The 17803-nt window shown below is 40.8% G+C and overlaps 1 protein-coding gene across 1 annotated transcript in view; it reads right to left on the reverse strand.

The window, feature by feature from the left end:
* COG5 (component of oligomeric golgi complex 5) overlaps positions 1 to 17803 on the reverse strand; it is a 3265454-nt gene that overhangs the window by 437943 nt on the left and 2809708 nt on the right. The window contains exon 16 of the mRNA XM_044088540.1: positions 11475 to 11537. Within this exon, the coding sequence (XP_043944475.1) occupies positions 11475 to 11537 (63 nt within the window). The remainder of the gene's footprint in view (positions 1 to 11474; positions 11538 to 17803) is intronic.

Here is a 17803-nt window from a genome sequence, read left to right on the forward strand (position 1 = left end):
ACAAATACATGAACATTCACTAGCTGTACTGGAAATACAACTGTGCAGGAATAGATAGGTGAAAAGGAATGCAAAAAGCAGAAGCAGAGCGATAAAGAACCCCAAAATAGAAATATATAGTGTTATTTATAGTATACTTGTAAAGATGGAGTGTTGATGGCTATGTTGGAGTGAAAGGCTTAGTTGAAGTGTACATATTGGGGTCTGGAGCATTTGGCTTACTGTTGAAAGGTGGATAATTAGATCCTCGCTAAACACATACAAATTGAGTTCTCTTTAATGAGTTATGAGAGGGACTGCAGGAGGAGGGGACCAACAATGAAGAAGGTATGTCTGGTTGATTATAGTGAGGATCTAGGAGTGCAGTGTAATGATGCAGCATTTTGACAGAATGCAAAGTTTGTATGAAGAGGTTTTATTTGGGGAGCGTGGCAGACACAGTTTTCAAGGTGAAGTACTAAAATAATGGGTCAAAACCAGCATAAATAAGACTAATAACCAAAACTTAACACGGCCCAAACCCAGAATATATACCAAATGGCACATGAACTAATATTGAATAAAAGTACTACTGCAGCCAATTTAAAAGCACCAAATATTTAATCAAGACTGAGTGCTTTCGTTCCGGAAACCGGAACGTCATCAGAATAACATCACATCCGCATCAGGTCTTTATATGCACTCATAGCTGAAGGACTTATCATCATAATAGATATAAAACATTCAAAGTTCAAGAATAAAGTTATCAAAATTGTAAAGAAATAATTAAAATCATATAAATGACAATGAATATTAAGAATTAAAAATTAAAAACATCACATTCACAGGAGATGAAATTTCCCTCAAAATGCTTACAGAAAAATAATAGCAAATAATTTTTTAATCATTTAAGTTGACAAATAATCATACACTACCAGCTTTCTTGGTAAACTAAAACATTCATTCCATATACATAAACCTAGTTAAATGCATTTGAGCAACATGACTGAAACAAAAATAAATAAATGTAAATGTTTTACTGAAAAAAAAAACTTTTATACTTTGGCAGCTCTCATCTTTAGCATGGGCAGTAATGAAATGGTTATATTTAAACCAGGTGGATTCGTAGCGTCAAGTCTTAATTGCCACCATAGTTCCCTATATTCCAGTTGGGATTCTCATTTGCCACCTCTAGGACTGATTGCAACTTGCTCCAGAACTCCAAATTTAAAATTAGTAAAATTACTACATATAGTTAAGTGTACAGTGCATTTTTCAAATTACAGGTTTTGATCTCATACAGGTGCTCGTATATCCTTTTATTTAGTGCACACCGTCTTCCTCATGTAAAAACTAGTGCAACCTGAAGACCTTGCAATATACACTACACTATCATCCTGTAATTACTTTTTACTAAATGAACTTTGCTTTTTAAGGAATTTTCTAAAACCAAAGAAACAAAAAGAAAATTCATACTAAGAATATATGGACACTGGTTACAACCACCACATTTTACAGTGCCCAACTTAGCCACCTGGCATCCCTTCTTTTGGCCATACATTCCATATTCAAAAAAAAAATTAAAAAATTAAGAGCAGTTTTAAAAACAAAAGTAGGGTGATTCCTCAAAAGTTCAGAAATACCAGGGTTAGTTTTTAAGATATTCCAGTTATTTTTTGTAATATCTTTAATATGCTTAGCCCAATTGTTGTACTCTAGGGACCAGTGCTCTTGAGTATGGGGCACCTTCATAATTAAGTGAAGTACCAGTATTGGCATCCCACCCATTACTGAGTCTTATTCCTAAAAGGGGTTTAAATTCTTTCCCCACTTGTTAAAAACCTCCACCATGGTATTCCTAACAAAACTGATTGGGTATCCCCTATTAAGGTACATGCAGATATCTCAAGTTTGCAGTGTTTGTAAAATTCTGATCCAAATACACTTATTCTCCCAAACTAATAGCACCAAAATAGAATATGCAACAACACAGACAACCCTCATTGCTACACCTTTAATCTGTTTATAGAGCTTTCCCTCAAAATATATAAAATTGTTATCTAAAACAAGGGCCATGAGTTCAGTAATATTACATATATCCATGGCAGACAAAGATGGAAAAGAAATTAGACTCTCCTGAAATAGTTCTAACCCTTCTTCCTTTGGAATACAGGTGAAGAAATCAACTACGTCAACTGTTACAAAAAAAGTTCTTTTAACCAAACATTTTGGGTTAACCTGATTTGGTGCTTTTAAGTTGGCTGCAGTAGTAGCTTTATTCAGTACTGGTTTGTGTGCCATTTAATATATACTCCAGGTTTGGACAGCATTAAGTTTTGGTTATTAGTTTCAAGGTGAACTAGTTTGAATATAAGGATCCTGAGTGAGTAGAAGGTTGTATCTTTGATTAATGGAGAGGCATTTTTGTTTTGAAAGAGACAGGCAGTGGTGCTCTTCGGAGGGGTGGTAATTAATGTTTCTATATCTGAACTGCACTCCTTTTCACAGTCTGTAATTTAACTATGATAAAACAAAATAAATCTGCAAGTAGAAGGCAGATGATGATGGTCTTTAATAGTTTGTGATGGTAAGCACCAGTGAAAAATGGACCCACAATAGGCAGAGTGGAATTACAGTAAATAACAACAAGGTTCTTCAAGAACAAACAAAAACAGAGAACAATAGCATACTTTTTCCCATTTCAGGAATAAGAGAGTAGGGCGGCCATGGTGGTGCAGCGGTTAGCATTGTCGCCTCACAGCAAGAGGTTCTCTGGTTCGATTCATGGCTGGGGTGCCTTCTGTGCGGAGTCTGCATGTCCTCCCTGTGGTGGTGTGGGTTTCCTCCGGGTGCTCCGGTTTCCTCCCACATCCCAAAGACATGCAGTAGGTGGAGTGGGTGGATTGTGCACTCTAAATTGGCCCTAGGTGTGAGTGTGTGTGTGCCTTCTGTGGAAGAATGGGCCCTGGGCTGGCAACTCGACACTGTAAAACTCCACTGCCAATCATGAGCGGACAGATGATCTGCTGTGGTGACCCCTAACCGGGAAAAGCCGAAAGAAGAAGAAATAAGAAAGTAGAGAACAGTGTAGTTGGCACAAGGGATTAGAGACGTCCAAGTACTATTAATTACATGCGGGTTTGGGATGGGGGACTGGCAATAACAGTGGGGAAAAGGGAGGGTTCATAAAATGGAACCTTCACTTGCATTAAAAACAGAATGGTCTTCTTTACCTTTAGTATGTAATATCCACCAGTGTCCTGAATTAACACTTGCTGGGGGGATGACTCCCCCCAAATGCAATTAGGTGGGAATTTGTGTTTAAGGGTCACCTGCCACATAAGAGGACAGAGTGAGTTAATAAGAAACAAGGGAAGCTGTGTCTAGCAGTTTAATTATTTTTAAGTGGATGGTTCCTTCTGTTTTAGGTACCAGACACCAATGTTATCTCTATTTTTGGGCAGAAAATTTACACAAAGACATGACAAAGAAAATAATGCATCACTTATCCATACAGGAAACAACAAAGTCATACAAAATGTAAAAACAAATGTAATCTTTCAAAGACGTTTCACTAAACTTATATATATATATATATATATATATATATATATATATATATATATATATATATATATATATATATATATATATATATATATATATATATATATATATATATATATATATATATATATATATATATATATATATATTTATCGCAGCAACACTTCCTCAAAAATTTGTAACTTTGTCTTCCCTCAAGGCAGCAAAGCTTCTCATAAGCAAAGAAGCCATCTACAACCAGTAAATAACCCCCTCCCCCCAAAAAGTAATAAAATAAAACATGAAGCAGCATCTACAACAATCTACGTTTATTTCTTCTGAATTGTTAAGTCAAGGAGATTTAAACTGAAAGTAGCATGAAAAATAGAATATGAAATGAGATCAACCGTAAAAAAAAGTTAAAAACTCTACCCACAACATTAAAGGCAAGCAGACAGGAATTGCGGCTATATGAAGTTAACCAAATTCTCCATATTTTACAGTAAAGGGAACAATCAAAAAAGCTTATAAGAACACACTAGAGTTTGAACACAAGCCTCAATTGTAGATTCATAGGTAAGTTCTAGGCAGGCAGTCTGTAGATCATTTAAAGCCTAGCCAAATAACCCTATTCAAAAGTTTCCTTTAGCCTCAAGGCAAGCAACTAAGATAGACAAGGGGAGATCTTGCGGCTGACCATCCAACTATCTAGGTTTACCTTGAAGGTGACAAGGGTATTATTCTGTTTGAAACACAACAGAAGTTTGTTCCATAGGTGAAGGATACACTGGAATACGAATCTGTCATGTCAACAATTCTTATTTATCGGATGATGAAGGTTTAGTTCCTTTAACAGAGTATTTGAGATACCATTAGTTCTGCGAAAGAATATGAGATTAAATGGGATTGGATCTTTCATGGCACGAAAGGCTAGACACACATCTCTATGGAGGTATCTGTAAGAAGCTGAGTACAGAGAAAGAGCTGCTAGTCTCTCCTGATAACAAAGATTTTTGAGGCCACTGATTTTTTTAATTAAGAATCTCTGAGGTCTCTCAAGTTGTGTGATATGTTTAGATGAATACATGACAAAAGGTGCATTATATCCAATACTGGGTCTGATAAAATATGAGTAATGGGGAATTAAGACTTCTTTGGATCTAGTTGAGATGTCTCTGGAAATTACATGAGCCAGATAAAAGGCTTTCCAAACTACTATGGAGACATGATGGCTAAATGAAAATAAAATATCAACAAGACTGGTTACATCACCTACAACAGTGTCTGATTGGAGGGGTGAATTTTATATACGTAAGTGAAACTATTTTGTTTACCAAAATGAACTATGCTACATTTTTATACATTTAATTTGCGACCATTGTCCTTGCACCAACCAATTCTTAACATGGTCCAAGCCATGTTGGAGCAATTTTGAGTCAGTTGAAGATCAAATAACAGCACCCAATTTACATCTGGGGTCCAAAACATGGATAAACATATTCCTGGTTGTGTGTCAGTAGATTAATTTTATTATGAGACATACCTAAGATTATAAAATTCAGGATAATAATGTGGTAGGGACTGCATAGGTATTTTAAACTTCCTTTCACACACTAACATACATACATATCCTTAGATATCAATCTGCGGATATTACACAGCAGCGGCTATTCTGGTCCACAAAGGTGGAGCCACAGCAGACCCCGGGAACTATTGCCCTATAAGCCTGACTAGCTTGGTCTGCAAGGCTATGGAGCACATCATCATGAAACTCATTAACAGAGACATTGGGAACCTCCAAACACTGGACCCCACCCAGTTCGGCTTTGTTAAGGGCAGATCATGCCTCCTAAACCTGGTGGACTTCTCTGAGACAGTTGCCAAGGCTACAGATGAGGGAAAGGTGGTACAAACAGCCTACCTAGACCTCACAAAGGCCTTCGACACCATTCCCCATTCTGGTATTATAGACAAGCTCACCAGCCTGAACATAAACCCCTATGTCACAAGATGGGTTGCCAACTGGCTCACGGACAGAACCCACATGGTGAGAATTGCGGGAGCTAGGTCCGACTCTAAATCGGTTACAAGTGGAGTTCCCCAGGGCTCAGTCCTAGGACCCCTCCTGTTCAGCATAAAACTCTTCAGAGGTACAGGCAAGCACAAGAGGACTATGGCTGACCAAGTTCGCAGACGACTGCAAACTATGGGCTATAATTGACTCTCCGGCTAACACAGACATCCTCCAAAAGGGTCTCACTGAGACGAATACCTGGTGTCAAAATCATGGCCTCAAGCTAAATGACAAAAAGTGCATAGTCATCCCCTTTGGAAAAAACAAAGTACCCACAAACTACCACAAAGGTGGTAGTCCCCTAAATATGGAAGACGTAATAAGGGATCTGGGGACACAAGTAGATAGTAATCTCACCTTTGATAATCACATTGCCAAAGTGGTTAGAAAATCCTTCTACGTGGCCCACCTAATCACAAAAGGGTTCACATCCAGATCAAAAGAGGTCATTGTGCCCCTCTACTCATTACTCATCAGACCCATCATGGAGTACAATGCCTCATTTGGGATGTACCTTACAAGACACCTGCAACAGCTGAAAAGACCACAGAAGTACCTCACCAAGAGGATCACTGGCCTCAAACAGATGCCCTATGCAGCTCGACTGAAGAAATTACAGCTGTACTCGGTTGCATACTGCCTACTCAGAGTTGATCTCTGCCTGACATACAAGGCCATGTCCAACCCAGAATTGATGGACATGCTCTACCTAAAGAAAACCTTATCCCCGTGAGCCACATGCTCTAGGGATCTAAACCTCACCACAACAATAAATAGGACATGCTGGAGGGATAGATTCCTGCCACAGAGACTTCCCATGCTTTAGAACAAGATCCCAATCTACATTAGGCAGAGCTCCTCGCTAACACTTTTCAAAAGAAATCTTGACGAGTGGATGGGAAACAGAAAGTTTACCTCGGGGATCACTTCAGTGGCTCTGCTGGACAGAGGCACAGGAAACTAATCTAAGGGGGTGGCGAAAGCCAACACATTCTGGCTAGGCTTATAAATGCCTTTGGGCAGATAGCCTAGTACCTACCTATGAACCTAAAAATAGGTACAAAGGCCTTTGAAAAGTAAGTGCATCCAACCTAAAATCTGGACATCTAATTAGCATAGAAACTGAACACTAAATAGCACATAACTCTTCTCACTTCCAACAGGAATGTAGGATGCCACTTAGAAACACTTGTTTAAACAACAGAGTAACAAAAATGATGGAAAAAATATAAGCACATCGTCAAAGAGACAGTGCAAAAGCTCTAGACTTTAATGAACTGTACTGCTAAATTCTACTACACGAGGTAATGTATTTTTGCTTCTGAAAAAAAGGGAGATGTAACACGTGCATTCTCTTTCTTTAAATTATTGTTGCCACTGGTGTTTGATCATATAGTGTTTTTTTCTATTCACTAATTAGTTTCAAAAATCATGTGTGATGTAGGAAACTCAAAAATAATGTGAAGGGGTAAAATCATGCTTGAAAACAGGGACATACCTCCAAAAACAGGTACATCATGTTTAGGGGTAAATCAAGACTGAAAATAGGAACGTTCCTCCAGAAAAGACAGTTGAAAGACCTGCACTGGGTACTTGGAGATGTAACTATGAAAAAAGTGGTGCCTGGGAACATAATTTGGTGAGTGCCTGAAATTAGGAGAATTTACAATCAAGCTGCAAGTGACAAGGATGTCTCTTTGTTGACATTCGACACTGATTAGAAAATAATTTCAAAGAAAGAGGCCTTTTATTTTTCTTAGCGACTGTTGCTAAGACAGCAGTGACAATGAATGGAAAACAAGTACCCTGCCAAATACTTGGGGATGTTTATGATATAACACATGAAGTTGTTCTTCTTCTTTTGGCTTTTCCCGGTTAGGGGTCGCCACAGCGGATCATCTGTCCTCTCATGATTGGCAGTGGAGTTTTACGGTTTCGAGTTGCCAGCCCGGCGCCCGAACTTCCACAGAAGGCACACACATGCACACACTCACACCTAGGGCGCCCATAACACATGAAGTTGTTAACGGAAGAAAATGTTAAACTGTCGAGAGCTTGGTGTAAATATTTAGGGAAGTCAGTGGTATGATTTATTTACTGGGATTCTGACCAATGAATGTGCTAGAAGTCATTTAATTGGGTGAATTTATTGGACTGGAGATAAGGAGAGATTTTTTTTTTCAATTGAGAGCAAGACAGAGTTAATTCCAGATATATGACATAGATTTCAGTCAAAAATAAGGTTCTCCTTGTTAATATAATACAATTTAAAATGCTGTTAAATTATAAAATGGAAGTTACTACAATTTTGTTTTTGTGGAATGTTGTCATGTTTTGTATGTATTTTATTTAGCAATGTTGCTAGTCTTGCATTGGGATTCAACCATTACCGATTTATCAGGTTAAAGCACAGTACTGCACATCTCCTTTTTTTTCTTAGGGTGCTAAAATATGCCACCCTTCACGTGAATGAGCAAACAACCAGTGGTTCAGCTGAAAACACTAACTTCTGTTAACTCTCGCTAACATCAATATAGGCTTCACATAAAATCATAATAACCAAGTAAAAAAGAACAGCATAATTTCAGTCCAACAGCTTAGAACAAGGATTTTGAAAGTGGGGGTTAAGGTTCATAGGTAGGTACTAGGCTATCGACCCAAGGTCCTAAGTAAGCCTAGCCAACAAGGTTCCCTGGTTTACGCCACCCAAGAAAGTCAATTTCCTGTGCCTCTGTCGAGCAGGGCCACAGAAGTGATCCCCGGGGTGTATTTCCTATTTCCCATCCACTCATCAAGATTTTTCTTGAAGAGTGATAATGAGAAACTTTGCTTGACATAGATGGGTAGCTTGTTCCAGAGTACAGGAAGTCTCTGCGACAGGAATCTATTGCTCCAGCATGCCCTGTTTATTGTGTTGACAAGGTTTAGGTCCCGAGTATGTGCAGCTTGGAGGGATCAGGATTTCTTTAGGTGTAGCATGTCTAACAGCTCTGGGTTTAACATAGCTTTATATGTTAGGCAGACATCTCCTCGGAGTAGGCGATATGCTACAGAGTAAAGTTGGAGATTTTTGAGACGGTCGGTGTAGCGCATCTGTTTGAGACCAGTAATTCTCTTTGTGAGGTACTTCTGTGGCCTTTCCAGCTGCTGCAGATGTTTTGTGAGGTATATTCCAAAAGGGGCGTTGCACTCTACAATGGGTCTAATGAGTGCAGAATAGAGGGGAACAATGACCTCTTTTTTCCTGGATGAGAACCCTTTTCTGATGAGGTGTGCCACATAGAAGGATTTCCTGACTACTGTGGTGATGTGATTATCAAAGGAGACTACTGTCCACCTGGGTCCCAAGGTGTCTCATTACACATTTGGCATTAAGTAGGCTGCCGTTTATGTGGTAGTTCATGGGTACAGAGTTTTTACCAAAGGGGATGACAATGCACTTTTTGGCATTGAGCTTGAGGCCATGCCACTGACACCAGGCATCTGTCTCAGTGAGGCCCTTCTGCAGTTTGTCCACATCATTTGAGGACTCCACTATGGCTCCTAGTTTACAGTCATCTGAAAACCTCGGAAGCCAGAGGCCTTCTGTGTTAGACTGTACTTCAGAGAAGTAGATAACAAACAGGAGAGGTCCCAAGACTGAACCCTGTGGTACTCCAATTGTCAAGGGTTTGAAGTCAGATTTGGAGTCTGCAACTTTTACAGTGTGGGTTCTGTCAGTGAACCAGCTGGCAACCCATCTTGTGATTTAGGGATTTATACCTAGTTTAGTGAGTTTAGCTATAATTCCAGAATGGAGGATGGTGTCGAAAGCCTTGGCGAGGTCATGATAGGCTGTGGAAACCCCCTTACCCTTGTCTACGGCTTTGGTGACTGCCTCAAAGAAGTCGATCAGGTTCAGGAGGCATGATCTGCCTTTCACAAACCCGAACTGGGTGGGGTCCAGAGTTTGGAGGTTACCAATGTCTTTGTTTAAGAGTTCCATGATGATACGTTCCATGACCTTGTAGACCAGGCTCATCAGGCTAATAGGGCGATAGTTCCCAGGATCAGTGGTGGCTCCCCCTTTGAGGAGTGGGATAACTGTTGTTGTGCGCCATTCAGTGGGCACAAAGCCTGACATGAGACTATGATTGAACATGGTGCTTAGGTGAGGAACCAGTTTGTTCTGATGTTCATGTAACACACAGCCTAGGATGTTGTCCGGTCCCATGGATGCTGTGTTTTTGGTTTTAGAGAGTGCAGCTTTTACCTGCATCTTTTACCTGCATATATGTGATTACAGGGACTCTGCATTCTTCCTGTATAGATATGGGTACTTTAGGGGGTGAGAGGGGGTAAAGTTAGTACTGAACCTATCTGCCAGGATGTTGGCAATATCAGTTGATTCTGTAATTTTTGTGCTGTTGTAATTGTAACTCAGATCAGATCTGGGCCTTGCCATTGAGATTCATGACATAGCTATAGAATGTTTTGTGGTCGCCCTTAGAATCAGTGGCGATTTTGTTTCCACAGCTAGCTTTGGAGGATCTTATAAGGAATCTCATCTTCTTACTGAGGCTGACCAGTGAGCTTCTCCACTCATGGGATTTTACTCTCTCTTGCAACAGTTTCTTCCTTCTGTTGTAGAGTTTGTTTATGGCAGGGGACCACCAGATTGGCTTCCTTTTTTGGAGGACAGTGTCTTGGTTCTGTTTGGGATAGCACGATTCATGCACTCGTGGAAGTGCTTATAGACTGCATATGCGTAGGATTCAGCAGTCGTAACTGTATCGTCCATCTGCATGGGTGTCATGAAGTTCACCACTTCTGTCTTAAGAAGCATGAAGTTGGCTTTGGAGAATTTTTTTACAGTGGTTTCCTTAATGGTGTGTGGGGGGGTGGGGGGGTGCGGGATGCGTATATCTAGGGTGATTAGCTTATGATCAGATCTGAGAAACGAGGAGTTGACTTCAGGTGTGGAACACCGGTCACTCATGTTGGTAATGACTAGGTCTAGGATACTGTTGCCTCGAATGGGGGTGTGGATAAGTTGATCCAAAGCATTGGAATTTATAAAGTCCAGAAAGCGTTGAGTGAAGGAGTTGGTACATGAGTAGTTTTCCCAGTTATTTCCCAGTTGTTTGATTGAACCCTAATATTTTCCAGTATATCAAGTAAAGAGGAGTGGGAATCCTGGGGCATGGTGGGGATCTGTAGCAAGCTACAATTTGGATTGCAGTTTTGCCCAGAGTTAGTTGCACTTGGATACCCTCGGATGCATTATGCTGCACAACTAGCCTGAAGGTGTGGATATCCTTAATGAATATGGGACACACCTACGCCTTTGGTGTTCTGGTCCAGGTTAGATGGCCTAAAAGTGTGGTATGAGTTATTGCCTGGTAATGTAGGGGTGCTCTCTAGAGCCTTGAACCAGGTCTCAGTCACTGCACAGATACTGATGTTCTCCATTTTAAGGATTGCCTTGAGTGAGTGCTTTTTGAGATTTGGACTTCTAGCATTGAGTAGCATTACCCTCAGTTTTTTCTTGCCTGTTCCTGTTACAGTGGTGAATTTGTCATTTGAACCTTGCCTAAAAAAGGCACTAGGTATCAGCAGAAAATGCACAGCTTTGCTATCACAATTTTTCTTTAACACACACACACAAAGTGGAGGGGTGGCCATGAAGCAGATAAAACTGAGATCATGGTATAACAAGGAATAAATGAAATGCCGTAAGACAATTTTACATCTGGAAAGTATGGAAGGCAGCCCATTAAATGAAATACTCCTTACAGAATGAAGAAGTTATAAAGCACAATATACAACAAAGTACATCTTTTCTAAATAGTTTCATTGTACAGTACTACTCAACTTAATAAGCAAATATATTTACCTCTAAGGCATTGTTAATACACTTCTCGGCAGCTGAAGGAAAGGAATTCAGACTTGATATAACCTGAAACAAAAATAAGTTTTGATTAAGTGCATGTGCTAGCACAGACACTGAAAGGCAAAGTGTTTTTTGCAATCTATAACAAAGAGGGAATGGTGACAAAAGTGACCTTCTCACCAGCTGTTCCCTCTGCTCTCCTCAAAAGAATTACGAATTGGACTAAAACATATGGCAACCACAATGTGTAAGAAACATCATCTCCGGTATTACAGTGCTGAGTTGATTATAATCCGAAATAATCTAGAGACATGGCATGCACTCAGGCTAGCAGTGTGCCAGAGTTCCAGCTTCTATTGCAGGGATATGGTTCGTATGAACAAATCACACTCAAATTCAAATTAGAATAAGATAAGTCAAATTGTGCAGAAGCTTGCGATAAAGAAGCATTACGGAAATAATAGATACATTCTTACTATATCAAATGATGTACTAAAATATCCCCTCCTTGATGGGTCTCTGGTTGGGTTTTACTTCCCTTCCAATCAGAATTCAGCATTTTCTCAGTCAAATACCGTGTTTGGTACATCTGTGGATCTGTAAAATACACACCATGAAATGATGTACCAGCCACATAAGCATGCTCTTCTCCAACTCCAGTTTGACAAAACTGTATTTTACATTACACAAATGCCTAATCCTCTGCCTTATGCTTTCAAGCTGGAAAAAAATCTTCATTAAATTTAAGCATTACAACTTATGGAATCTACTGAATCGATTATCTCGATTATCAAATGAACAATTAACTCTCTGTACACTTTTAAGGATGCAGAGCCTTAAAGCAATACACTGTATGTGCTAACCCTCACAATTACAAAAGAGCCAGTTTTGCATATTGTGCTTACAAAGACGAGTGCAATATAAATTTACAGACACAAATTTAATAGGGAACAAAGGAAAGAGAGGATAAGAAAAGACAAAATGTCAAAATACTAGATCATGAGCATCTTTCCATAAATAATCAAAGGAAGGCTATTAGTAAAAGAAATCCCAGAAAAGGAGAGTTTTTACATTTCCAAAGCTGGTTGATGTTGTTACATGGGCATGTTCATCCTCAAAACTTACCAGTTCATATCCTTGCTACCAGTGATCAACCTCCTGAATATCAAGAAATTATGCAGATCTAGCATTACCATATGAAAAAATAAGTTATGCATTTACTATAATGTTACATGTTATCCATTTTCATTCTTCGTTAACTGATGGATCTTAGATTTCAATATTGGCCTCTTCTTCCAGATCCTCTGATCCAGCTCTAGAGCTCCTTCCTTCCTTTACCTGTAACAGCTCACCAACTTAACACACCTCAGATCGAGTTAGTTGCCCTTAGTAGACAATGAATAATGCCTTGAGAGAACTTAAAAAGGTATAGGATAAAGGAATAGAAATGGAGCTCAAACCAGGAATCATAGTTCCCAAAAGTATATCCCTTAGGTCTCTCCAGGAACAAAGGGAAGGGAGTTAGGAGGGCGGAAAGATGATGAAGAATGAAAATGGACAACACAGATGTAATGTTATAGTGAGTACATAACTTATTTATCTGATGTTGCCATTTTCATTCATTCCACAACTGATGGGACAAAGTCCCCAGCTAGATGAACCTTGGGTAGTTCTCATGAAAGGATATTTTGGAGTACTGCAGAGCCAAAAACAGCTCTTTTCCCTAGAAACCAGTAAAGGTATGAGCACTGGACGAAGAGGCAGCTGCACAAATATCATCTATGGAATTTCTAGACCAAAAGGCTGAGGATACAGCCATATACCTTGTGGAAGGAGCTCTAGAAAGCTTAGACAAGAACAGTCCTCTTTCACTATAGACAAAAGATATGCAATCAATTAACCATTTGGCCAGAGTAACTTTAGAAACTGCCATGTCCAACGTTTTAGCTGAGAAGGATACAAACAACTGATCAGTCTTATGGAAATCTTTGGTCTGTTAACCGAGAAGTATACAAACAACTGATCAGTCTTATGGAAATCTTTGGTCTGATGGAGATAAAACCAAAGTTGTCTATGCACATCCAAAAGGTGGAACATGTACCCTCCCTTATTGGAGAAACTTGGAAAGAAAATTGGGAGGTTAACGACCTGGTTGATATTAGATTAAGAAGCTACCTTAGGCAAAAATGGGTTGGTTCATATAGAAACCATGTCTTTGTAGAAAACCAGGTAAGGAGAATTGGAGGAGAAAGCCTAGAGTTTGGATACTCATCTAACTGATGGAATAGCAACTAGAAATATGGTCTCCTATTTCAAAAACGTAAGGTCTGACATGGCTGAAGGTTCAAAAGGGCCTTTAGTCAGACCTTGAAGCAGGACAGTTAAATTCCAAGGAGGAGTATGATCCTTTAATGGAGGCCTAAAAAAATTCCTTTGAGAAAGGCTCTGTATAATCTAGAAGAAGCAAAGGTAGAACTATTCTAACCTAGCTGGAAGTCTGAAATGGCAGCCAGCTGAAACCTAATAGGAGAAAAAACTTGCCCTTTCACTGAAACTGAAGCTAAAAAGTCAAGCACAGCTGTTATAGGGGCAGAAAAGTTTCCAAATCTCTCAAGGGCCCAGAAAGCAAATATTTTCCATTTATTTTTGTAAATTTTTCTAGTAGTAGCCTTTTGAGAAGATGATAAAATATGACAGACCATGGAGGAAAGCCTGGGCTGTCCAGCAGTCAATGGAACTGAAGAAACCATGCGGTCAGTTTGAGACCTGTTATGTCCAGATGAGTCATCCCTGTCGGGTGAGACAGGATGTCTCGATTGGGATCTAGTATCCAGGGTGGATGTAGAAGATGAGGTCAGAGGAAAGGAAACTAAATTTGATGAAGCCAGAATAGTGCAATGAGGATAACTGTGCCCTTCAAATGGAATGCTTTCTGTAGCAATTTGGGGTAAGAGGTAACGTGGGGTAAGCATAGAGAAGACTGGAGGGACAATTGTGGACTAGGGTATCGCTTGTTAACTACCCCTTTGGGGCGATAAGGGTGAAGAATATGCTGCACTTGCTGTTGAGGGTAGAAGCGAAAAGTTGCATGGCTGGCCCCAATGAAGAAAAATTATCTTTGTCACTTTGAGAATGAGTTACCACTCATGAGGCATCAGAATGGACCTGCTCAGTTTGTCTGCATTGACTTTCCCCAGTATGTGTGCTGCTATGACAAAGCATCCAGAACAGATTGCCCATTTCCACATTGTCATTGCTTCTTGATATAGCGGGTAAGATCTGGCTTCTCCCTGTTTGTTGATGAGCCAGATTATTGACATATTGTCCATCTGAATAGCAATTGCCCTGGAGGGGACAGCATCTTGACAGGCCTGCAATGCTAGGAGGACTGCTCTCATTTCCAGGACACTGATACATGTTGTACCTTGGACCATCCTTCCCAAGTAGTGCCCCCACCCCACCTGAGCTGGGAGGCATCCCTGGTCACAGTGGCTGTGGGCAGGATAAAAACAAAAGGACAGCCTTGGGAGACTTCATCCAAATGAAGCCATCAATGAAGATATTTTTGCAAGACTGTGTGATCTTGACTGGGGCGAATAAAGCCTGTTGAAGAACAGACCACTGAAACAATAGAGTCCACTGCAGAATCTGCATGTGAAACTTAGCTAAAGGAACTAGGGCGATTGCTGTCACCATGGATCCCAAGGCCTGTAAGATTAGTCATGATGGGAGGGAAGATGTGATCACTTTCTTGATCTGGGATCTGAGTGTCTGAATTTGTGTTGGAGAAAGAAAGGCTATCTGAGTGACTGTGTCTAGACAAGCACCTATGAACTGCAGTCTTTGCATAGGTGTGAGCTGTGATCTGCTACAATTGATAGCAATGCTTAGGTGAAGATACAACTGGAGCAAGTCCTTTGCCTGTAGAAGTAGATGCCTGGGATTGGGCAGTTAGGAGCCAGTCGTCTAGTTACGGAAACATTCTGAATCTTAGCAGTCTCGGGTGAGCTGCTACTATTGGCATGCATTTAGTGAACAACCTGGGGGCTGAGGTGAGACCACAGGGCAGTGCTCTGAACTGGTAATGACTGTCTCCCAGCCAGAAGTGCAGACATTTTCTAGAGTGCCTGTTCATTTTGATGGATAGCACACATCCTAAAGATCTATCAAGCACATCCCAAAGGATGGGGGGAGGGGGGCTAAAAATTTATCTGGACACTTAGGGATGAGCTCCACAGTATACAGTTCCTTCCACTCCCAGCAAGAACCGAGGTCTATAAGTTCATCAGCCGGGTTGGGGGGGGGGGGTCACCAAAGATGGAGCCAGGCCAGACTCGAAAGCCTCTAGGAACACCAACTCCTCTTGGGAAGGGGTGTTGGAAGACCAACTAACTTTTGTTTTAGCAGTTCAAGTACATCTCCAAAGAAGATGTCTTCAGGTGGAGATCTGTGGGATCCTTCTTCATCAAAATCAGTGCTTCAGTGAGAAATTCCTGAGGGGAATCTTAGTATGTCCTTTTACACATTCTCTTCTGAGGGACCTCATCAGTGGGATGGTATTAGAAGTGACAAGGGAGTGCTGAGGGACTGACTGGAGACTTGAACCCAGTGGAATAGAAGAATGAGAATCAGAATAAAGACCCAAAGCTGGTAAAGATATGTGATCCAGGGGTGTTTTTTCTCTAGATAAACAGAAGGCCGTCTCAACAACCTCAAAGGCACAGTGCCTAAGGCACACTGAAGTTGGAGATATCAGGGCCAATATTTCCCTGCACCATCTATCCCTGAATCTCATGATGCCCTCCACTTGAGGATGGAGTGAGACCCCAGCTGTCCAGCTCCGAAGCTCTGAGGACAAGGACAGCTCTAACAATTTTGGAGTTGACCCAGTTCCCCCAGATCTGGTGCTAACACTTTGGCTCCAAGAGGGTTCCTGCTCTGAAAGGCTTGGAGCCAGATGACTCAGGGAAGCAACCGGAGTAAAAAAAAAAAACAACCTGTCTTTGGATCTGATGAGGACTCTCACAAGGATCTTGGATCTGAGGGCTGCAAAACTACAGGCCAGATCGGAGAAGGAGAAACTAAAGGAGGACTTGTAACAGGCAGGCTCACGGATCCAAAAGGAGACGGAGATGGAATTACCCCATCTGGATCTGAGCTCTGAGGAATTTCCTCATCATCCTAGCCACTTCATCCTTAGACAAGCTCCTGGAGGTCCTAAGCGAGAAGCTAATAAATGGTGACCTGGAGTGTTTGCGTGCAGGCTCCTATAAAAATGAGAAGGGAAGTGGAATAGGTATCAGTTCCAACAAACAATGAGGTGACCAGATCTGAAGAGATTTTGTTTTTAAAGTAGTAGAATCTGTGGTAGTCAGATTCAATTTCTTCAAAATTCTTGATAGCGGCTGTAAGGATGGAGCTGAAGATGGTGAAGGATCCAGAGAATTTTCCTGGTATCCTTGTCTTTGGAAGCTGAGTCGGGCTTCCCTTTGTATGATTTCTTGGAGGTAGTTTGAGCCCCAATTGAAGAAGAAGAAGGGAGAAGGCCCTTCAAAACTAACTTGTTTCATTTGTCAGTAAGTGCTCTGGCATTGAAGCCAGCACATATAGAACATCCCAAAACTAAATGAGTAGTACCCATGTAACAGTCACATTCCCTGCTGGCATCCGAATTGGGAATTTTGTGCTCACAGCAAATGCATTTTTTGAAATCAGTTGGCTTGTCTGCCATACTGGAGATCAGGGAGCTGTAGATCAAAAAGTAAAGGAAAAGGAATATATTTATTTATTTTTTAAGGAGGATCTGTGCAGAAATTGCTGAGGCGTGGATCTTAATAGATGAAAAGGAAAGTCCTTTGTGTAACATCTCAGTTAAATATTGTAGAATCTGAGGGATGTTTGGATCAAGGGGATTTAGGCCTTTAGCCTGGTTCCAGGCGCAAAATCTTTTCCATTTGTCTGAATAGGTTTTCCTGGTGCTGGGCCTCCTGGCCTCCAGAATGACATCCATAACAGCCTTGGATAAAGGTGTTGGCTGGTTGTTTAGGTAATTTGCCATGCAGCCAGGTTTAAAGTCTTGAGCTGGCTGTGTAGAATCTGATTGTCTAGCTGGGTGAGCAGGTGAGGAATTTGTGGCAAAATCCATGGTGGGCCCTGGGCCATGTTCCTTAACACTGGATACCAATGCTGGCGTGGCCAGTCTGGTGCAACGAGTATCATTTGTGGCCTCTCTAATTTGACTTTCAGCAGTACCTTTGCTAGAAGAGGCAGTGGAGGGAAGGCATACACTGTTAATGTTTTCCAACTGAATGAGAAGGCGTCCACTTTCCAAG

The sequence above is a fragment of the Protopterus annectens genome, chromosome 11.part0, assembly GCF_019279795.1.
Source record: "Protopterus annectens isolate FY-2018-M chromosome 11.part0, PAN1.0, whole genome shotgun sequence".
Lineage (NCBI taxonomy): Eukaryota > Metazoa > Chordata > Ceratodontiformes > Protopteridae > Protopterus > Protopterus annectens.